General features: G+C 43.0%; 3 protein-coding genes across 10 annotated transcripts in view; 2 read left to right on the forward strand and 1 right to left on the reverse strand.

Moving 5' to 3' along the window:
- Positions 1 to 129: 129 nt before the first annotated feature.
- ralaa (v-ral simian leukemia viral oncogene homolog Aa (ras related)) lies at positions 130 to 9,667 on the reverse strand. Of its 2 annotated transcripts, none has more exons than XM_060044925.1 (5): positions 9,478 to 9,667; positions 7,411 to 7,675; positions 6,446 to 6,654; positions 5,288 to 5,462; positions 130 to 2,788 (listed from the first exon to the last, which is right to left on the reverse strand). In XM_060044925.1, exons 2-5 carry the CDS (start codon positions 7,522 to 7,524, stop codon positions 2,666 to 2,668), a joined length of 621 nt encoding a protein of 206 aa, XP_059900908.1. In that variant the 5' UTR covers positions 7,525 to 7,675; positions 9,478 to 9,667; the 3' UTR covers positions 130 to 2,665. The 2 variants fall into 2 exon arrangements, with proteins under 2 accessions (XP_059900908.1, XP_059900911.1); XM_060044928.1 differs by lacking the exon at positions 9,478 to 9,667 and adding an exon at positions 9,012 to 9,166.
- Positions 9,207 to 17,746, forward strand: zgc:111976 (mediator of RNA polymerase II transcription subunit 1-like). 6 transcript variants are annotated; one of them, XM_060044905.1, is made up of 18 exons: positions 9,268 to 9,457; positions 10,094 to 10,185; positions 10,450 to 10,594; positions 11,883 to 11,955; positions 12,084 to 12,138; positions 12,644 to 12,770; positions 12,972 to 13,000; positions 13,187 to 13,261; positions 13,335 to 13,409; positions 13,575 to 13,651; positions 13,735 to 13,797; positions 14,082 to 14,202; positions 14,902 to 15,026; positions 15,241 to 15,362; positions 15,578 to 15,776; positions 16,115 to 16,213; positions 16,545 to 16,647; positions 17,105 to 17,746. In XM_060044905.1, exons 3-18 carry the CDS (start codon positions 10,460 to 10,462, stop codon positions 17,490 to 17,492), a joined length of 1,866 nt encoding a protein of 621 aa, XP_059900888.1. In that variant the 5' UTR covers positions 9,268 to 9,457; positions 10,094 to 10,185; positions 10,450 to 10,459; the 3' UTR covers positions 17,493 to 17,746. The 6 variants fall into 6 exon arrangements, with proteins under 6 accessions (XP_059900890.1, XP_059900889.1, XP_059900891.1 ...); XM_060044909.1 differs by having other exon boundaries at positions 10,525 to 10,594; XM_060044907.1 differs by lacking the exon at positions 10,450 to 10,594 and having other exon boundaries at positions 9,207 to 9,457; positions 10,090 to 10,185.
- Positions 17,747 to 18,352: 606 nt separating this feature from the next.
- Positions 18,353 to 22,686, forward strand: part of si:dkey-192l18.9 (F-box/LRR-repeat protein 7) — a 28,106-nt gene continuing 23,772 nt past the window's right edge. The window contains exon 1 of one of the 2 annotated variants that reach the window (XM_060044912.1): positions 18,353 to 18,902. In XM_060044912.1, coding sequence (XP_059900895.1) covers positions 18,866 to 18,902 — 37 coding nt within the window. In that variant the 5' untranslated portion in view covers positions 18,353 to 18,865. The remainder of the gene's footprint in view (positions 18,903 to 22,686) is intronic. The other variant, XM_060044911.1, reaches the window with a different exon arrangement.

A 22,686-nucleotide genomic window follows, 5' to 3' on the forward strand; every position in this document is an offset into this window, starting at 1 on the left:
GTATGATACAAATAAGATTAATAGAATATAACCGTTTTGAATACGTAACATGAAAACGGTGTGTTTATGTGTGGAGAAGCATGAGTGGAGGGGCCGGTAAGTGGGGAAAGAGTCAATAGATATAAACCATTATTAGTAATTTTCACTTTATTAGTTATTTGCAAACAGCTCACAAAATGAATTCAATGTTATTTTTCATTTGTTGCGACACAGAAGCTACATTAGTGGTTTGGTTTAAATAAAGAAAATAACAAATTGAGATGCCATTGGCTAAACAACTAAAATGTATGTCCCTAAGGTTAGGTCAAAGGCAATTTAATTCATGTTACCAAAATAATGTACAGTCATTGCTCCAACAAATACACAAGTCTGACAAAAGGTTAAGTTGAATCTTGCATCAAATTATTAAATGGTCTAACTACGTTTCATCTTTACATGAAGACTGATTTTTCATTTACATTACAGAAATTTGTGTTAATAGGGTCGTAGTAGGAAGCTGTCATGTCAAACAATGCATTTTAACCTGCCCTTTATATAAGTATTGTTGCATCTTGGTTGTACCAATTGACACATCTGGCTTCAGGTCCTTCTAAATATGAACCATCTGGGAGAGCAAAAATACAATAATTACCACATGATTGATGACACTTAATAGACGTCCATGTAGCCAAATAGGAAGGAATTATTTCAGGCCATAACTACAACATTTAATATAATTTGAAGAGTTTAGATCTATAATTGATATGGGACATGCTGTGCCATGCCAAATAAGATAATTTTGTTATGCATGATAATTTTCTGGAATCCATGTAAATAATTTCTGGACTCTTCGCCTGTGCCATTCAAATGTTTAATTTGCATATTATATTTTATCAGGCGATATGATTGGTATGGAAAACCAATTGTTTAATGAAGTGCACACCATGAGATAACATGAGGGATTAGGAGGAGAAAAAGTCTTTGAGACTTGGGTTCAATTCGATTTTACTATATTTAAGTAGTCACTCATCTGTGATCAATTTTAAACCACAAAGTCTTGGTCATGTTAAATACACATTGAAGTATCCATTTCAGAGAGGGCTGTGGTTACAGAGGAATTACACAAGGGCACCTTTCAAAGTGTAACAGATATTCTCGCCAACATAACCTTGTGCATAACCTTTAGACTCTCTGACTATGCATCCTGCTGACAGAACGCTTAAAACAGAGGTCAATCACATTCAGTATGGCCAAAAAGGCAACTACGCACATGGATTAGCAAATTAAACAAACTTAATTGAAATTCCTGGTTAAGCAATGGAACCATTTTAACCTCTGCTCATTGATTTCTTTCACCAGAATTTAGGAATAACAAAAGCTGGGTGTCATATCAATTAAAAGATACATTGGTATGCCTTCCAATTATGTTACAGGAGGTTTTGTGACAGGAGAGATAGATCTTAACTCATAACTAATTTGACATTGCATTTCCGATTTACCAGGAAATATTATTAGGAAACATCTGCAAAAGGAAATAAAATGAGGCGTTTGGGTTGTTAGCAATGACGACTCAGTGCAAGGGGCGGAAAATATATATATTTTTACATTGTTTTGTCAATTTATTATTCCCGGTCAGACTTGTGAACAACTCTGTATTAGTGTTTTCGTCAGAGCACCTTCAGGATGTAAACAAAACGCCATGAAATCTACTCAACCAGGTGAGGTAAAAACTGAAATGTTAGAATTAAATATGTCACAATTCATCCTAGACCTCAAACCTTGCTACGTAATGGAGGGGGCGTCTCCCCTCCACGGGAATAAACGTTAGTAGTGTGCTTACTTTCAACTGGGATTCATTCAACGCTAAATAAAAGTGAATAGATTTAATGTTAGTGTGTATATATCCATAGCACATAATAAACTTGATATCTAAAAATATAGGAATGGCATTTCAACACCACAGGTAGCTTAAAGGACTCAACGCTTCTTTCCTTCTTAAAATGCATCAGTGCAATGTCGGCTCTAAAAGGTCGCACTGAAAAGGATAACTCTGGCTTTACGTCACACGACCCTAGCTACCTAAAAACACAGACGTCTATAACCGAGCAAATAAGCCGAGGTACGAACGTCCTCCTACAGCAAACTCTACCAACAATTTAACCCCCTTGACTTTAACCTGGTCTTAAGACACATTCGATAAATACACACCAAATTGTTAACACGACCAAACAACATTTGGAAATAACCCTATCTGTATTTTCTGGGGCAAAAAGTCTGCCCTAAATGAAAACCCCGTCTCACCATGAGTTTAAGAGACGGAGTCAGAGACAGCAGAACGACCGAGATTGAAAGAGTTAAATCAAGAGACGGACAGAGAGAGTAAGGGAGAGACAGAGAATGGAGTTGTGACATTGATCGTCTGAAGTGTGAGCACATTAACAGGGAGGTGGAGCGTTGAATGGAAGGCCGTGGCCCAGGCCCCCTGAGGTCCAGGAACGAGGAGTTTTGCTGTCAGGTGCGGGCACAAAGTAAATGCAAAAGTCTGAGACATGTATGTGTGTGTGTATGTGTATGTTTATACATATTGTATGTATGTATGCATAAATATACACACACACATACATACATCCGTACGTACACACACACACACACACAAACAAACAGTCAGGGCTGCTTTCGTTTGCCACTATAAAATACAGCATCTCTCTCGAATCCTCTTGGCCAAACTTTTGCTTTTTTTCTTCCCGTTCTTCTCCTTGCTGTCCTCCATCTTCCTGGCTCGGATCTCCCTCATCAGGTCGAAGAAGACCTGCCAAACAAACATCAATGTTCATTAAAATGTCAATTCCGGAAAACATTTCCGACATCCTCCTTCCCATTGCTTGTTCACTATGCCCTCGAGGATACGAGCGGTAGTCAAGTCATTGTCGAGCAGGAGGAAAAAAGCAGTGGGGCAAACGTAAATCAATGAGACCAACTGAAGACGCAGCCGGTATTAAACTAAAACTGTGTGTAGATTTGTGTAGATTTGTTAAATGGTTTGAACAAAGGTAAATAGTTGAAAAATGATTGAGTTACGATGTCTTAAGAAGTAGGAGCGTCAGAATGGGCGGACGTCTTCAATGAAAACGGCTGAAAACAAAGCCGGTATGAAGCTAAAACTGTGATTCTGAAGAAAGTTTAAATGATATCGAAATTCTGTTTAGCTATTATTGAAGATAATGGATAGATTTGTTAAATGGTTTGAACAAAGATAAATGGTTGAAAATTGATTTAGTTAGGTCGTATCAGTTGAAGCCGTGGCTCCCATGTTAAAAAAATATATAGCATTTTAAATATCTTAAAAAGTATAAAATATTAAGAAAATCTTAAAAAAAAAGCACGAGATTACCAAGCTTTTCTGAACATTTTAAAATTGGAATCGAGTCTCTAGGTGAAAAATTGAGGAAGGAGATAGGTCCCACAGTTTGAAGAGAATAATAAAGAGAAAGAAAGAAAGAAAGAAAGAAAGAAAGAAAGAAAGAAAGAAAGAAAGAAAGAAAGAAAGAAAGAATAAAACCTAAGAAGAACAGTAGTTGAGCGCTGCATGCAGCACACATAAATATATAATGACCTGTAACAAAAAGCATGGATGCTTTTGACAAAAAATGAATAGTAAATAATTATAATGACATACATGTTAGGGATGCACCGAGCAGGTATTTTCAGGGCGATACCGATCAGTGATCCTTTTAATGTGTGATTGGCCGATCTGATACCGATCACATATTTTTCTATCTTGAAATGTATATTATTAGGGTTCATAGTTAGTTAGTAGTGCTGTATGAGTTATTGTTGATTTGCTGAGCCAACGGAAATGTGTTGTGTTCCTTTAAGATAAGACGAGACAGCACGTAAACACAGAGCCCTACAGATTTTAGTTTGGACTAATTAACTAACCCGAAACACGCGATTTTCTGACCGTTTCCATACATTTAGACGGAACGGAAGCGCAGGTTAATTTAACATCACTAACAAAGGAGAATAAATCAGTCGGATTACTATTTATTGGATGACTAAGGTCAAAATACTCAATCGCGCACTTAAAGGAGTGTAAAGGAGCTATAACGGATAAAACCATAAACAGTTTGGATAATAAACACCCAACACAGATTTAATCCAACCATCCAGTCATCAAGTGTAACAGTATCGCGTGTGCCACGCTCTGCACGTTTCAATATTCACAGGCAGAGAAAAGGACAGCTACCGGGAAGAAGCGGATTTAGTAAGCTTTGCAAAACAAATAATGACTTGATTGTATTGTTTGTGTGTATGGAATAAACAAATAAATGAATAAACTTTTACTGCGTGCTTCACACGCAGTAAAAGGAAGTTGGAATAAAGACAAATCTGGCTTGTTTGTGGAGATGGTGCGATCGGCAACTTCTTGTGTAGGCTACATAGGACATGCTAATGTTAGTATCCTACTTTTTGCTACCTGTGATGTGCGCTGCCAACCTATTTTCCTGATACACAACCGCGGCGCTTTAAAAGGCTGCCGGTCTCGTGTGTTAGAATTTTAAGGAGTCAACCAGGTTAGTCTCATCATTAATTGGGATTTAATTTGGAAACGTGTCATTGGGACAAATAAATCTAACAAAAAAAAAATAAAAAATTGACACAACTTAAAATGCCAGCATGCAGAGGAAGAGCGTACTGTATTTGCATAAAACACACACTCTTTGTGACGTCCGTGCCAATGAAAGGAGCGCTGTGTTGGGCTTCACTCAGCAGCTCAGACCAGGGCTCCAGCTGCAGCGGACAGCTGTTATGAAGTCTAGGTTTCAAGAAGAGCTTCGCCTCACATGTGTGAACTATTTTTACATGAAAGAACTATGGCTTCCATCATTGGCTATATGTAATGTTTTGGTTACGCCGTCTAGAGTTAGGGGGATCACTCTCGCTTATCTACCGTAAAGCGGCAGGGCAGAAAGTGAGTTTCACATGAAGCAGAGGGAAATAGGAGGGGAGCAGCCTTGTTGTAAAAGGCTAGACATACTCCGGTAATTATCAAAACTAACATGTGGATGTGGGCATAACGAAATGTCGAGGTTTTTCTAGGACACAGAAATGGATGAAGCCCGGTGAGATGCAGGCTGGTTATTGCATCCTATAACCGAGATCACCAAAAAGCTATATCTATGGTTCGTCGAAGCCTACCCTTATTGTGAGTCAAGAGGCTTTACGTAAAAGTAGGATAACAAGGGTCTCTGGGACTTGAGCTAATGACGGCCCGCGTTGGATAAGGCGTCTGGCGCAGGGCTCTCACCTTGTCTACGTTGGCACGGGTTTTGGCGGACGTCTCCACGTAGCAGACGCCCCACTGCTCGGCGCGGGCCTTGGCCTCCTCTGCGCTGACCTGCCGCCGGTCCTCCAGGTCCGACTTGTTCCCCACCAGCAGGAAGGGAACGTTCTCGTCCTCCTTCACACGCAGGATCTGCTCCCTGAGGCGGGAACACAGGGGAACCGTGGTCAGTCACCGGGGACAGATATGGGCGGTCCACCGGACCGACCGCCACATCTCGACATACAGACTCTGGTTGGCAGTGACAACCGACGGACAGATCCTTCGGTTTTATAAAGGGCTAACCTCCACACCTTCAACCAAATCTATATTTTTTAAGTCTCTTGTAAGATTACTATTCTGTGCAAATCGAGTAAAAAAGGAAGAAAATACAGGTCAATGAAGACAATACCCCAAAGAAATGTATACATAAGTCTATTTTTGTGGCTAGTGATGGGTGATTCAAACCGAATGGTACCGGATTTCAATCCCTGACGTCGATAGTCTTACATGACATCATTGAGCAAGGCGCCACAACCACAACCTGCTAATCAATGAGATGCATCTGAATTCACTGTATGCCGCTTCGGATAAAGTGTCTCTTAAAGATGCAGCGGTGGATTTTTCCCTGTTATTTGTTTGCATAATAATTGTGGCCTGAATTAACTGAAACACACGTGTAGAAACAAGTTCCTACACAATGTGAACGGTGAAGAAGATTGGCTTCTGATACATACAACCGGCAATGCAATGTACCCACACACACAACTCTCTCTCGCAAGCAGATGCAGAGGAAAAAAGGGTGGACAACACAGGGTACAGCGCCACAACAAACACAGCGGTACACAAATCCTTGCGTACCTTTAAATGACTAAATATATTTAAATCAAGTTTAAATCATGTTTGTTTATTATGGGAGCAGGTAGGCTTAACGGCATCCTGCTCCGGAATACATGCAGGTTAGGCAGCGGACTAAACGCAAGGCCCTTTCGACCTTCAAACACCCTCGCCAGTGGCCATACTATCCTTCACTATACCCAAGACACGGACCCGCCTTCTCACAGCCTGTTCTGGAAGCTGTTAAGGCACATATGAGACTGAAGTAAAAAAGTGCAGTGCCCACATGACTGGGATCTCAGTCACCTGAAGTCCACGGTGGCGGCGAACGACTCCAGCTCGGTGATGGAGAAGACGCAGAGGAAGCCCTCGCCGCTGCGGAAGTAGTTGTCCCTGATGGCGGCGTAGTCCTCCTGGCCCGCCGTGTCCAGGATGTCTATCTGGACCTCCTCACCGTCCAGGACCACCTTCTTCCTGTAGCTGTCCGCCTTGGTGGGCTCGTAGTCCTCCACAAACTGGGAGCCCACATTGAGATTTTAATTGTACGGTGCGCTCGTAATCCGCAGCATATTGGTGGACTTTTTGGTGGACGCCTTCATCTTAAGAATGTTGCTTTCCTCTAAAGTTCCTCCTTGGTATATATATTGCATGTCATAATTTTTCTTCAAATCAACCTGTAAAGTGTAGCCCTATGTGGAAGAAATCTGATATTTAATACATTTTACATGTTATTTCTTCAAATTGGGTAGTATCCCTTCTTAAGCACTTTGTATTGCAGGGATCCTAAATAATTCACATATAAATAAAGTTTGATTGATTACATTTTCCAACAATAGCCATTTATAATTCTTATCTTTGATGACTTGCTCTATGTTAGTTGAGCTGGACATGACCAGCTAATAATCTGACCGGTTGGTTAGTGATCAATGAACTACACATCCCTGCTGGATTTCGTTGTCGACAGTTGGAATACTTAGTTAGAAGACATCCCAACCATGATCTGACTCTTTATCTTTAATGCCCTACCGGTAAAAACTAGGGACATCAAAAAAAGGTTTTTGGAAGGGTCATGTTGTCCCAAGAGTGAATCTGACACAGCAATACGTTGAAGTGAAAAAAGTGTGTGTGTGTGTGTGTGTGTGTGTGTGTGTGTGTGTGTGTGTGTGTGTGTGTGTGTGTGTGTGTGTGTGTGTGTGTGTGTGTGTGTGTGTGTGTGTGTGTGTGTGTGTGTGTGTGTGTGTGTGTGTGTGTGTGTGTCTCTCTCTCTTCACCTCGTCATACATGAACTGGAGGGTGAGGGCAGACTTCCCCACCCCACCGCTCCCCACCATGATCACTTTGTGGAGGGCCAGGGAGTTCTGGCCCTTGGGCTTCGCGGTGGCCATGGCTCTGCTCACCCAGCGCTTGGCAGCAGGGGACAGGAGGTGAGCTCAAGCTCTGGACAGGAAGTGTGGAGGACTACTGGGAGAGGATGGGGAGAGGGAGCGAGCGAGATTGACCAGATTCTCCAGCTGCAATGAGGCGGGGTTGCAATTCCTGGAGACATGGGAAGAGGAAACTAAACATTAGATTGCGTTATCAGGGTTTGATTTGATTGTTTATTTTTCCTTATTCAAGACATTTATTGTGGGGTGAAGCAAGTACTATATAACGTTTTGAATATTTTATTCAGCAGCTGTAACTGTGCATAATGCATCTTCTACATCAAAATACTCCTGAGAGAATGTCATTGTAACATAGTCACATTCACAGTTTGGTCTATACAATTCTCTAAATTCTCGCATTGTATTTACAAACAGGGTCGATATGGCTTTCATCAAACAGCAGTTGGGGGATTTTTCTTAATGATTTCAAGACTACCCCTTTCACTGGGGAGTTATTAAGTAGTTTCCCTTGAACCTAATAGATCACAAAACCACAAAAATATTTCAGAGAAATATGAGGACCAAGAGAGATTGACAAGAATATTGACGCACACATCGTTCAGTTAGTTGAGATCTTTCATAACGATTGTAAATCTTCTGTTTTTTTCTTCTGTCAATTTAACCAAGATAATAATAGACTGGTAGCAGTAGAAAATACAATATAACAGGAATTAAACAAATTTAAATGTAAAGACAATGAATGTAAACATATCAAACAGTTAAGGTAGACATTACAGTATAGCTGCATTATTGAACCATACATTATTGACCATTCCAGATAAGTGGAAAATTATCTGGTAGAAACTTTGCTGCATTATTTAACGTAAACATTGATGATCACTACAGTGGTCCAGTATATTCTATATTATTGAAACGAAATTTACATTATTACATTTTAAAACCAAGGGTGAGGATTACAGGTTTCTACAACAACCCAGCATTGGAGTCAGGTGTATTTCCCTCAAATAGGACTACATGCAAATGTCAAGTCACACACCCTTATTCCTAACCACTGTAAAAGAAACAATGCATTATTCGCCCAACACAACATGTCGCCAAGTTAATTGCGTCCATGAAGCGGATAGGCGTCGTCTTTGGCGGGGGCTTAGTAACCTTTACAACATGTGTCAACTAACAGGTTAAAAACACTCATGGCTGGTGAGATGTATTAGTATGTCGGGCACACCGTCAAACGCATTCCGAACTGAACCGCTCGGCGGGGTGAGCCGGTTTAATGCCCCGGCAACTAGTTAAACCCATGGCTGTTTTCCAGAAATAACACATAATTAACCCACGTTAACTAGTTAAATCAGATAAGCCTCGATAATAACGAATAGTTAACTATAAGTGGTTATAGCTAACCGGCTGAGCACAAAGAAAATGATGCGAGGAGGGAGACACATTTCCATGTCATCATAACGGAGAATTATTAAAACACAGCAGGATACCTCTCGTCCGCAGCTCGGTCGATCGTGTCATGGGAATCACACGGTCTGTGTCAAGTGTATAGGCTACCTAGCTACTTAGCTCCGGAGCCGGAATAGCCAACTAGCACAGGCAACTCCGCTTTCCCATCGCCACTCTCTGCTATCCCCACGAGACGTGAACACGGCATGATGATGCGTTCACGTCATATGGGAAATGTTTTCCATAAAGCCGGATAATTACGGACCTTTTAGAAAAAGATTCAATCTTCATTCTTGTAATTACAATTTGAATTTTGGTTCGGACATTATTCACAATTCGGAAGGGTAAGGTAATATATACAAATCCCCATAAGGCGTGAACACAGCTTAACCCCAGACGATGCACTGACAGCGGATCGGGTAAACCCGCCTCCCACTGTCATTCAAGCCGAGAGCCCCGCTTCCAATAAAACAAATACCCACTAAAGGTGAGTCGAACCAGGCTTACCTTCGCACTGCCTCCAGACGTCAACGCTGGGCTATAGTGGTTAAGTTTGGGGGGGAGAAGACCTAAATTGTATACTTGTTAGCTCATGACTATAGCCTCCGAGGTAACTCCCGAGACAGGTCCCTAGCAGACTGCATGCCCTGGGCTCGGCTCAGTCTGACGGAGCAGACAACGCCCGCCCACCGGGGAGACAGCGAAATCCTCGGTTGAAACCAAGCCTACTTCTTGCATCGTTTGCTTTATTCTTGGCGCGGTGTTGTTTAGGTAAGGTGTGGGATTTGTGTATAACGTGATTGTTGTTAAACGGGATTTGGGTTTTATATTTCAGACAGACAGTGGATCGATCGCCGACAGGTGATTGATTAATTGGCCCATTAGCGGAGACTCATCCCTCGTGCTGCATGCAGATTAGTGAAGATTTTCGTAGGCCTCGATTCCCCCCGATTGTAAAGTAGATACTAGATGGTAATATAATTATTAAAATTACTTCAATCCAGATAGTTTGTTTTGTTGACTTTCGATTTATGCCATTAAAAGTAGCCAGTAGTCGGTTTCAATTTTCCCAGTCTGTCAACGAAAAACATAATTCATCCATATCTTATCGTTTGTGAGTCAGGGATGAATAGCCGAAACATAATCCCTGACCTGCACGTCAAATTTGGAGAGAAGACCTGGAACGAGACCTTCCTGCTTGTTCGCAGATGCATGGTAAACCTAAGAAACATATTGGGATTTAACAAACAAAATAATTTATGACTATTGGTAAAGATATCTGTTGAAAATTTCTCTATAGGCTATAATGAGGGATTATATAACGATGCACAAGGTTCCTACGGATTCTCTCATGATGATTAATTATTTAACTGCTAGAAGTTGGAACTGTGAGAGAAAACGCATTTTAGTGGAATTGCATCACCACATGATAACCATAACCCTGCTTTGTTTTCCTGCCCTCTATCATTACATCAACAGTTCACCATTTATGTGCAAGTGCTTTCCACGTTACCTCATCATATTACAACCATGTCTTAATATACCACACATCAGAATCCTGCCGTCCTTACAACAATCAGGACAGTTACCCAACATCAAACCCTTTCCACCTTCAAACGCAAAGGTTTGCAGTTTTTATGAAGACTGATTATATTTACATAACCAATAAACATTATCAGAGAGGGATGCTCACTGAAGGGTTTTGTCATCTGTTTTGAAATGCTGATCAATGAGGGAAGTAAAGTAACCAGGCGACAGGATCATTAAGATGATGATGTCATTGTTGTGGTGATCCTGGAAACATTTATCTTGTCTCTGGGTAATAAACACGCTGGGTCCGTTTGTCCGTCGATTCCTCCTCCGAGATCGTTTGTCATCAACCGCTGCGCGTTTTGCAGGAGGCAGTGAAGGAACTTGAAACCGGTTTGCCTCGCCAGAGCAGATTACTCACACGGCTTCATACAGTGTTGTTTATTGGTACCAAATGTTGGACGCCACAAACTTGTTGTGAAAGATAGGGCCTTGTTCCACTGATTTTATGTGTGGTGTGTATGGTTATAATTAAAATACACAGGGTCATTGATGGCTCATTGAAGATATTCAAGTTGTACCAGACCTTTTATTTATAATTATGTAGCCATGGGCGCAAACACGTTAAAAGTGATGCCTCTAGCTCACAATCATGTTGTTTTGAGGCAAAGCTAAGCAGTGAATAACCCCTAGTTGTGGTATGCTGTGCTGAGCTTCCTTTTATAGCGCTGACACAGAGGCGTTGGCCTGTTAATCAGGCTGTGAGGAGCTCTGATTCATCGTGGAATAGGCAGGTGCTCTGTCAGTGGTTGACTCGGGTGAATTTCAAGGGATGGGCTCACAAAGAGTGGCAAGCATCAAATAATAATTATTAGGAGGACAACAAGAAGTTTGGAGGCATTCTGAGGCTTATGTTCGTTCTACTTCTGAGTTCATTCATGCACATCATGATTGACATGAGTCAGAGCCAATGTAAATAGAGCATGAGAGAGTAGGGTTGGGGGGGCAGCTATTGAACCTGCTGTGTATGATCTGGCTGAGGAGGAGGACACAAGTGGGTGACCTTAACGATTGGGTGTGATTAGGAAGATCAAACTGATGTGTTGATCCTCTCTGACGGCTGCCAATGGTTGCACCTTGATTGACTTAGAACCTCTCAAACATGTTGTTATGGCCTTTGCCTTCTTTATAAGAGGGCTGTGTATGAACTGTTTTTTGCTCTTTGCAGACCAGGTGTTAACTGAATCCAGACCCCTGAGGTTTTAACAGCCACCCCGTTCTTGGGGTGAAAAATGACCAAATGTTTAGTACTAGCTGATTCTGTCTTGATGATTAGGAGGAGCATGGAAAATATTATATCTTGTTTGTTTTGTTTCTTTCAGGAAAAAGTGAGGGATAAGACTAAACCTTGTGAGCCGTTGGTTCGATGTCTTGAGAAATTCAGAGCTCTCAATGGTAAGAAAACAAAAGATACGCTGTTTATCGGGTCCATTAATCTGTGGACACCCAGTTTTAACTCGTAACCCAATGCCTGACCAAACACTTCAATACACTACCATCATACTTAACCTTGTGTGTTTCAGTGTTCTCACTCAATGCCATGATGTCCCATCTTGAGAAGATAGCCCAACAACGAGGGTAAATGCCAGAAAATAACCTCTTTCTGCTTTCCACTCTTCTTTTGATATTGTGGATACGCCTAGATAAACGCAGTATTGATTTCAAAGCAAGAAGAGTCAGCATTACTGAGTGGATGGACTCAGCAGCCATCTTCAATGTGTTGTAAACAAAACTCCAATGCAATTCCACTGCATACTTTTTGTGTCACGTTCTGCCTCCTACACGCTCTACCGAGGCACCACCCCTTGCCTAAAGTATATGGAGTATCTCCAATATGTGTAAACATGTCTTATGCGGCTTATCTCCGGTTGTGTGTTGCATGTGTGAAAGGGCAACTCCTGATCATCTCCGGACCTGATTCTCCAGAGTTAATCTGGAGTTCATTAGTAGGAGGCCAACTGGTTTTGCATGTAAAATGCATCGGAATACTACAACCACCCGTCAAATATGAGAAACAAAACCCACCCTTCTGGCTCCTACAAATGTAATTTATTAATAATCACCATTTCCACTTCCTCCTCAGGATGGGCTTCCACTTCTCTGAGGCCACATGCTACCTGACAGCAGACCTCTTCTACCTGGAGGTGGCGCTGTCCCTCCAGGGGGGGGTTCAGGACGTCAAGGTGGCCCCCCACGGACAGCCCCCCATGGTGAGAACGATATGTCATGATCAGACTAATGTTAGCTCATGTTATCTCAACTTGTTAATTTGATTGGCTAATTGGTATGAGTCCTTATAAACCGGATGGATTTGGAGGCAATGATTTGATTGGCTGATTGATGATCAAAGTTTGAATCAGATCATAATTATCCTGATGATTCTTAATGTATTCCCTTTGTTTTCCCTTCAGTCCAATGAATCCCTGTTGGTGCTCTTGAGGTACCAGTATAAATCAATGTTATTTGTTGAAGAAGAGTTATGTATCGTAAATGTATTTAAATATTATAAACACATTTTCAGTTTGTTTTTACTAGGCCAAGATTTGGTCTGTTGGGTATCCCCGGATTCACTATCATGAGCCATAACTATAAGTCGCAAAAAACAGCTAACCTGGTTGTCACACAGGTCAAAGAATTTTGTGGCGTTTTCCAAGAAGTTGGAGGGCTTTGCTGCTCTCTACAACGTACCTGGGAATGAAAGGTGAGCCTCGACCTATGGTCCTGATCAAGGTCCTACACACTTTACCCATTTAATTGTTTTCGGTTCTTTCCAGTGAAGACAAAATAAAGTTGTTCACGTCGCTACAGTACCTGGGAAAGGATCTGCTGAAGATTTCTCGGTTACCAAGGTCAGTGTGGGTATTGGGCCTTTTAGGCGACCTACAAGGCACTACTCATGCTACTGTACATAGCATGTCACTTTACGAAGCAGAGATTCACTGAGGAGTGGCATCGACACTCACAGAGGAATACATTGTAAAATAATACTGTATGTTATGGTATTTCCCCGTCAGACACATCAAGGATTATAACACCAGAGTGGACACGATACTTAACGGCAAGACTGGGTATCTAACTGAAGGAAAGGAAGGTGCGTGAGGACATCGTTTAAATGCACCCTCGAAAGTTATTGATGTAACTAAATAAACTGATCCGAAAACACGGCTCTTTCAGATTGCCCTCTGACCATCCAGTTCTACGTCAGTCCCTCCGATGTGCTCAAAGCTTCAAGTTCAAGTAAGTTGGTTAACCTAGCTGTCTGTGAACCTTCCTACACGGCTAACAGCGAGCATTCTGCCCGGGCCTTGTTGTGCATGACCGTAGTCTTCCAGAAGACCTATTGCAGACCTATTGCTAAAGCTAGCAAGCTAGTAATGGGTTTTGTACTTACTCTGGCTAGTTTCTCAAATTTGCAAAGGCTACCTTTTAACTCGTTGCTGTTGATTTTACAGCACCCCATGAAAAACATTTTCCTGCCACTGACCGTGGATATTATTGTTTTTTTTATGTTGTTCATGCAGATGTTTGGGACATGGAGGAGGTAGGCCAGGTGGGCCAGGTGATGGTAGGTCTCAGTGATGTGGTCCATGTTCTGCAGATGGCTTCCCTGCTTCCAGTTCCCCCACAGCTTGATACACAGGGGTAACATGTCTCTACTACTACTATTGTAAAATCATCTCATTACCATCATAAAACCGCAGCAAAACCAGAACAATTACTCTTAAAGGGGCAGTGTAAGCTTGCAATCTGCAACCTCGCTGCTAGGTGCCGCTAAATCCTACACGCTGCACCTTTTTTGAATCGTTTTAATCTGAAGGGACAATTAATAAATTGTAATGATATCTTAGTAATGGACATAGAATATAAATTCCGGAATAATCCCATTTTAGTAGTACCCTACGAAATCGTTCACGTGTATAAGGCCTTATCTGAGGAAACTATTGTGAGATATAGACGAATGTGTGTGAATAGATAGGGGAGTGGGTAGGATGTTTGACTCCCAGCCAAAAACGACTGGATTTGACCCCCAATGTCTGCAGCCCAACCTGTAGACATCATACAGCAAGAGGCTCCCTTACGTACTAAATGCTCCATAATGACGTGGCTCTATAATGTCCAACTCCTAACTGCTCTTTTATTACCCGTCTCTGTATGCATTGTCTAACCCCTATCTTCTCGTTAAAGACATGTCTGTATAACCCCTTCACTTTGGATAAAAGCTTGTGCTCTATGACTACATTCTTAATTTTGTTATCAGATTGCTTACTCTCGTGTATGTAATGCTCCATTAACTACCTTTTGATTTGATTCTATAATTGTGGTTCTTATGTCTTTTGGCAGTAATCCAGTGTTTATGCCATTGAGTGAAATACCCAGCGAGAGTTTCCCAGCATGCTTTGTGCTTAGGTTACACCCACCCCTGCCCATGTTCTCCTCCTTTCTGACCAAGATCGGCAAAATGACAGGTCTGGGTGATACTGTCCATTAACGGTAGTTCTGTCTGTTGACATTTCAACATCATAGTACTTATCACTACTTACTCAACTTGTTTATTCTTTTTGTATGAATCATAGCTACGGATTTAAGTCTGCAGTCTTACATCAGTCTTACATCAGTCTAAAGCTAAGTTGACCCTTTTTAACTTTTGTTTAAATGCGTTTGTTTGGTTTTACCATGTAGAAGTGGCAGTACCAGATGTTGACCTACAGTGGGCGCCATTTCATACAATTCTGATGAAAGGTTTGAGCGACTCCAGTAGTGGTGACGAGGCATTGGACCAGGCGGACCGAGAATTTAAAGTGGTACCTCGACATTCACCTGCTATGACCTTAAAGAAAGCATTTCCCATAGTGTGTGGCCATTTCACCTGCTTCATTTCACCTGTTTTATAACTCCTTAAAACTGCATTGGGGCGATCATCAGTCTGTAATGTATATCTATGAAGTCCCTCCTGTTTAGCCTTCTCAAGGCATTCAGTTTTCCAAAGCGCCACTCTCTCTCTCTGTCTGCGTCACAGTCTCTTCCCGGGGACCTCCAGCACCGCTACGTGCTCCCAGCCGCTGCGTGGGCGCTGCCCGCCCTGAGGGGCACCGTGGTGGGCAGCCTCCCCTTCTCTCGACCCGGCCACGTCCCCGACCTGCTGGAGGTCCTTCGCCACCAGTGTGCCATCAACACCCTGTTGGCCAGCTGCCTCGCCCCCCAGACGGCTGGTCCGCGTAAGGGGGGGGGGGGGGGGGGGGGGACAGAGGGGGTATGAGCTCTGGGTGCAATGGTAAAGGACGTGCCGTTGTGTTGCTGGGGAGGTCATCACACAGGATGATGATGTCATCGCATGTTATGATGGTAATGGTGGTGGTACTGCAAAACATTATGGCGACAATTACAATTTTCTTGAGAGATTGTCGTCGACAATAAAAAATGAATACGTGGAAGATGAAGATTAATTCCAGAGTGACGGGACAAATGGGTTTTGCAGGTAACCCCCATTTTATCTCTGTTTAAATAAATGATTTGCGTCGTTTGTATATTGCTGTTGTTTATCCTAAACATACAGGCGGCTCAGGAGTGGACCTGGTGTTTGAGATCCTCATGCAGTCGGAGACCAGCCTGGCCGTGACCTTCCAGAGACCAGACGTTGACTCTCTCGCTATCCGTAAGTGATTTGATGGCCTTGGCACCTTTACGGACAGCACAGTAAAGGGAAATATTAAAGAGAAAGGGAGTGGCTTGTAACATAGTACCACAGGTGGGAAAGGGAACCTTTGGCCAGTATAAGGCATACTGCGGTTCATCAGTGGAGGGAGCGCGGTCTGTTTGACCAATTGGCCCCAAAGCTCAGTTGGGTAGAGGCCTCGAGGTTGGCGTCATACATATGCATCAGGGGCCCGCAGATGGGACCTTCTATTGGTTCACCACAGTCCATGGCAGTCAGGGTGGAGGGGGATGCAAGCAGAGGTTCTGGAAGGTTCTTTGTGTGTTTGCAGTGGTGGTGGAGATCCCGCTCTCTGGTGAACTGAGCTGTAGTCTGTTCACCGCCGGGACCAGAGAGGTCTCCCTGGAAGAGTACACCTGCAGGGTCATCAACAGGTACGATGCTAAAGTGGTCCACCGCAAGAGGTCTGAGGTATCCTATGACGAGGACGCGGTCTAGTGGTTGGCGGGTCACCTCATGGTGACCCGCCTCAATGGGACCTTCCTGGTGAAATAAAGGTTAAATAAAATAAATAAAAATAAAAACCTCATGACCTCACCGCTACCTGCTCCTTAATGACATGTTCGGATTCACTGCAAGTCACTTGGGATAAAGCATCTGTCAATGGATTTAATAGTAATTGGACGTAACTATTTACTTACTTAAAAAATGGATGCACTAATTATTCCATACGTTTGTAGAGTCCAAACAAAACGTATTTGAATGACGTGAGTCGTTGTGGATGGGAGGATGCCCAGACTACACACATATGCGCGCATGTACGCACACACACACACACCTCTCAACACGCACATCCATGTCAACTACCCAACCCAAGCTTTGCGTGTGCAGGTGCATGTCCATCCCAGTGACCATGAGGGCGCTCTGTGCTAAGCTGGAGAAGATCTCCTCCTCCTCCTCCTCCTCCTCATCGGTCCCTCCTCCCCCGGACCCCCTCCACACCCAGACAGGAGGTGACGGTGTCACTCCGTGTCCTACCCCATCCTCCTCCGAGACCCTCCTCGCGTCCTTGCCGCCGTACTACAATTCCCACAATGCATTGGCACCAGAGGACGAGCATCCGGTGTACGGGTCAGACTATTTCACGGGTGCGACCTCCACACCGGAGCAGGTGATTGAGGTTCCCATGACAACGTCACCCTGCGACGCGAGCGATGTACCCATGGGCGAGTACTCCAATTGGATGAGCACTGACTGCCCAATAGCAGAGCTCATGTAACATAGCGTTGTGCTACGTTGGCTAACTAGGCACTCATTAAGAATGATCATCTGCATAAATCTGCATATTTAAATACCCCTATATTGAGGCAAACCTACATTATTTTTTTATGATGTTTGCATTATGGACCGTGATAGATCCAAACTACTTTTGACATCACAATTTGAAGAGCTACTTTCTTTCTTGATTGATTGTCTTTTTGTTTCTGTGTTTTTTTCTCTTGTTTAAATTAATAAAATATTAATTTTGTCTTATATTCTGCTTTTTTATTGCACGTCACGGATTGATAACGTGCGTCTTTAAGTTTGCAGGGGTAGACGTCCTCGGTCGTCCATTCCACCTATGTAAACAAGCCGTAAACTGGTTATTACGTTGTCCTTGGCATCTGACCTCAATCAGACAGCCAAGAGAGTTTGAATCTTTTTTGTGTAGTGTTCGAAGAGAAAGCCCATTTAAAAACTAAATAAAGAAGACTGGCCGCAATAGGGTGTCGATCTATCACATTTTAGAGCACATTTTACTTTGTGGTAAGAAAAGCCTTTGGTATATAAAAAAAAATAACTTTCATATTGTGTTCAAAGGTGTGATTCCCGTTTCCCTTGTTAATACGTGATGGTTGTCACTATTGGTTCACATTTAAACAATAAGGAAACCTTTAATTGATCTTGTCTTGGTTGTTGTATTTTTTGACCAAATTCAAGTCAGAACTGTCAAACTGAAACGTTTAACACACACACACACACACACACACACACACACACACACACACACACACACACACACACACACACACACACACACACACACACACACACACACACACACACACACACATTGCTTTTCTGCTCCTCGCAGTGATTTAGTCCTTCCATTCTACTGGTGGTTGTGCGCAGTTTGGATCTCGTGTTCAGTTTGCTCTGAAAGCTCTAGTCTTCTCCACCCTGGTCTGCGGTCTCTTTAAATCCAGATCCTCCGGACCAGCACTGTGCGTGTTGCAGACGCTCGCTCGGCTTGGCAGCTCCCACTGCCGAGCGCTCAACCTGATCCACAGCTGCTTGCCATTTACGGCGGGCTGAAAAAGTTTTCGAAAAGGAGACACGCGAATCCGGATACATCCGAAACAATGCGGGGCCGAGGATGTAGCACAGTGCGGGCGAGACTCCGTCGCTTCGGGTCCTCGCAGGAGCGTGGATGTTGAGTTTGCGTCATGTTCAGCCGTGCTGCGATCATGCAACATCTGGATTAACTATCGGGGGGAGTCGGCGGCCCAGGAACAGTAGCCCGCTCCGTGCAAGGCTCGTCCGGTTCCTTGGCGAAAACAATTGCCCGCTGTGGATATTGACTCGTTTTTAATAGATTATGTATTCTTTAAGATGGGTGCCAACAATGGAAAACAGTATGGAAGCGAAGGTACGTTATCTGTCGCCTCCACATCTGGCGTTTCTCTCCTTTTCAATGATTCTGTTTTGAGTGGGACTATCTGGCATGATCACTTTCCTTTTGGAGTCAATATCATAATGGGTCTAATGTGTCGGTATAGCAAGTTCAGGGATGGGAATGTTTTCTATTTTGAAATCTGAAATTGATTTCTTTATTTGATTCCGTTAGCTTTACATTGCGCTATAGTCTATTCCTTTTCCGTTATTTAAAACTGAATACATATTGGTAGACTGTTTGAATCCTACTTCACAAAGGCATGGATTCGTTCAAGTCTAACATTTGTTAAGAACAAAGTTGTTATAACGAAGCCTTCTATACCGGATTAAAGTGAAGCGCACAACAAAGTTGTGACACATGTCTGAACAAAGATCCTGAGTCCAGCGTCTGTTCACCTCCAGCCAGTCCTGCTCTCAATGGCTCCTTTGTTTCTCCCCACTAAACGACATGACTTTTTTATAACGCCGATGTGCATTGTCAACATGACAGAGCACAGTCCCAATGTCATAACTGCTTAAGGAATTTTTGAATAGGGATCATTTTATCATGGGTCAAGAAAGGTAGCCATTTTGTACAAATTAGTCTGTCTACAAAGGCTACAATAACCTCCAATCATCATCAACTGTTTACTTGTGATTTAGAGTTGATGTCTATTGCTGTAGCGAAGCTTCTAGTCTGCCTTTACATACTCCACTAAATAGGCTTAATACTCCTGCAGACGACTGAAGACAAATATTAAGAAGCAATAATGAGCCAATTAGTGAATATTCATATCTGGCATTTGACAATACAGAGGGAAATACAAATAACAATATAAATATGCAACTTTCTAAGTTTCAGGTAAACCTACCAGTGATTTGCATATATTTGCATATTGTACCAAAATAGGTCCAATCTACTTGTGACGTCACACATTTCCAAATAGGCCTGGTACAAGAATTGGATTATAACAGGTTATGGTTTCATTATGAATGAACCCAACCCAAAGACTGACTATGAGTCTCTATCTTCTATTGGCTCAAAGCATCAGTGAACCGGGTTCGATTCCCAGCGTGGGTCTCTTAGCCCGGGTGGAGTTAGCATACTCTGATCTCCGTGTGTTCACATCGGGGCTCCTCCATGTTAGCTAGCTCCCTCCCACTGCACACACACACACACACACACACACACACACACACACACACACACACACACACACACACACACACACACACACACACACACACACACACACACACTAAAAAACCCTCTACAAACCTGCAGACAGATTTATACTCAGTCTAACCAATCAAATGGATAATATGATAGATTTTTTCAAAGTTAATCAAATTACACATCCTGTTTCTCTGGCATTGAGACAGATCAATTACACATTTGTTAAAAACATTCAGCAAATCTCCTAACCAATTCTGATCACTCCGGACATATGAAAGACAGGAAGTGGACTGTCGGTAGCCTTTCACGCCGATCGCCATTGAAACAGTTCGACGTTCGCGTGCTCATTAAAGCATTCGACTCACATGCCCTAACCCAGTAACCCTGGCCTGCAGTGTAAATCACACAGGAAGGAACCTCGACGGGTCAAATGACCATTTTGCAGCAGGGATGGACGGCAGTGCCAAGTTATTTATACACAAAGCAAACTACTGGTTTGCAAAAAAAGTAACTGCCCCAAAATAAAAAAAAGTAAGCCTATGATATAACGGTGCTGTCGCTGTTGCTGGACGTGTGCACTGCCCGGGGAGACGGCAGCAGAGGAGGAGGAGGAGGAGGAGGAGGAGGAGGAGATGTTAAATTGAGCAAAACAACAACAGTTATTTCTGGGTAAAGCAACATCACGGCTACGTGGAGGAGCGAGACGGATTCGTGTGGTGGAGAGGAGGAGGAGGTCTCCTCTCTGCTGTCCAACATCTCCAGCCAAGGCCGGATGAACGGCCCTCCCTTCGAGTGATGTCATGGCATACTGTTATCAGGGGCCACACACATATCTATTGGTCAGTGTAGTGTATAGTTTACAATGTTGCAATTAGGGTTGGTGTTGTTGGCGGTGCGTGGATTTAATGTGTTAATGTGCGTCAATTGTGTCATTTGACTTAGTGTGTCTGTGTGTGTGTGTGTGTTTGTTTGCATGTCACTGTACCTTGTGTGTGTGTGTGAGTTTGCATTGAATGTAGTTTGTGTGTTGATGTTTGTCTTGTGTATCACGTGTATATATGAACATTGATGCATGTATGTGTGTGTGTGTTTACATGGTTGAGTGTGTGTTTGTGTCTGAAAAGGGGCGAGGGGTGATGGAATGACGTTGTTTAACCTTCAGCATACTTCGTCGTCTCGAAGTCTCTGAAACATTACCACATTCCATACCAGAAAAACCCGGCGTCTATCATTTCTTGGCTCCATTACTCTGACGCTTTCGCAGAAGTCGGTCGTTACCACTGCGTCGTCTCGTTTTATTTAGACCAGGTCGCATTGGGAGCTCAGTGGTCAAGGTTGGGGTTTTGCTAGAGAGAGACACATTTTTGACTTAGGAAAGCCAAGGAGACACACTCGTGAATGGAGAGAGGAACGTGGCTCCTCACCAAACCGTTTACTGTCTGCTCTGCTCGAAGCTCCGCGATACACACCGTCCCCACTTCAGATATGCGTCTCCCTAACCCTTGGGCTTTAGGGTGTTTCACTTCCAGCAGAAAGGTTCTGGGTTTGAACCCCCCAATGTCCACAGTCTACCTGTAGGCGTCGTTGACCCCTACCTGAACTTAAATGACCTGTAACTAAAAAGGAAATTCACTGTCAATTCACACTGCGTCTGCTGAAATATAGTAGTAGTAGTAGTAGTAGAAGTAGTAGTAGCAGCACATATTCACCATACATTGACTATTGCAAATATATGAAATTTGATATTGCCTTACAATATCAAACTAACCAAATAAATACAAACGTTTATTGGTAAACGTGGTGTAGTAGCACCATGTAGCTCCCACCATGAAAGGTTGTGGGTTTGATCCCAGACGTCCACAGCTTTATTGAGCAGGGTCTTGTACTCACCCTAAATCACTTTGGGATGAAAAGTGTCTTCTAAATGACCCAATTGCAAAGCAGTATTCATGAGTTGTTAGCCGTATCAGCCTAGCGCTCGCTGAGCTAGCCGACTCAAACATAGCGCCTGTTTGACGTTCGTTTCCTGTTGAATTATGGGAGGACTAAGCTTCGGCGCATTCACGTTCCCGTTTCCATCGAGACAAAAGATAAATCAACGCCGAGGCAATAAAACAAAGACATCGAGCAGGCAGAGTGACTTATGAAGTATTCTGTTGATGACACATGAAGCGGTAATCATACATCAAATAAGGCAAATGCACATCTCTCATTTACAGGACAGGTTCTGGCTCACTATGAGGGAAGCAAGTTAAATGGGATTTCCGTTCAGGCGATTTTTCTTCCTAACATCAGGATGGGACAAAAACGCATCAAAATGACACTTGCTATTTTCCAAACCGACAAACGCAAACGTGATTAGCAGATATGAATGAGCAACTCTTGATATTGCAACCGAAGTGCAAACATCATGACTACAAACACCATGCCTCTAAGCATCATAAGTACAAGCATCTTCACAGTAACTTAAACCAGTCAGTTGTACATCTGGTGTGCAGGCAGTGGTGGATGCGAGAGCCGTGCACTGATTTAGACGAGAACAGATAGTGCTGCTCTAGCACTGCATGTTCATGTTTTTAAGGATGGGTGGGGTTCTGAAGTA

Source organism: Gadus macrocephalus, chromosome 23 (genome assembly GCF_031168955.1).
Source record: "Gadus macrocephalus chromosome 23, ASM3116895v1".
In the NCBI taxonomy this organism is placed as follows: domain Eukaryota; kingdom Metazoa; phylum Chordata; class Actinopteri; order Gadiformes; family Gadidae; genus Gadus; species Gadus macrocephalus.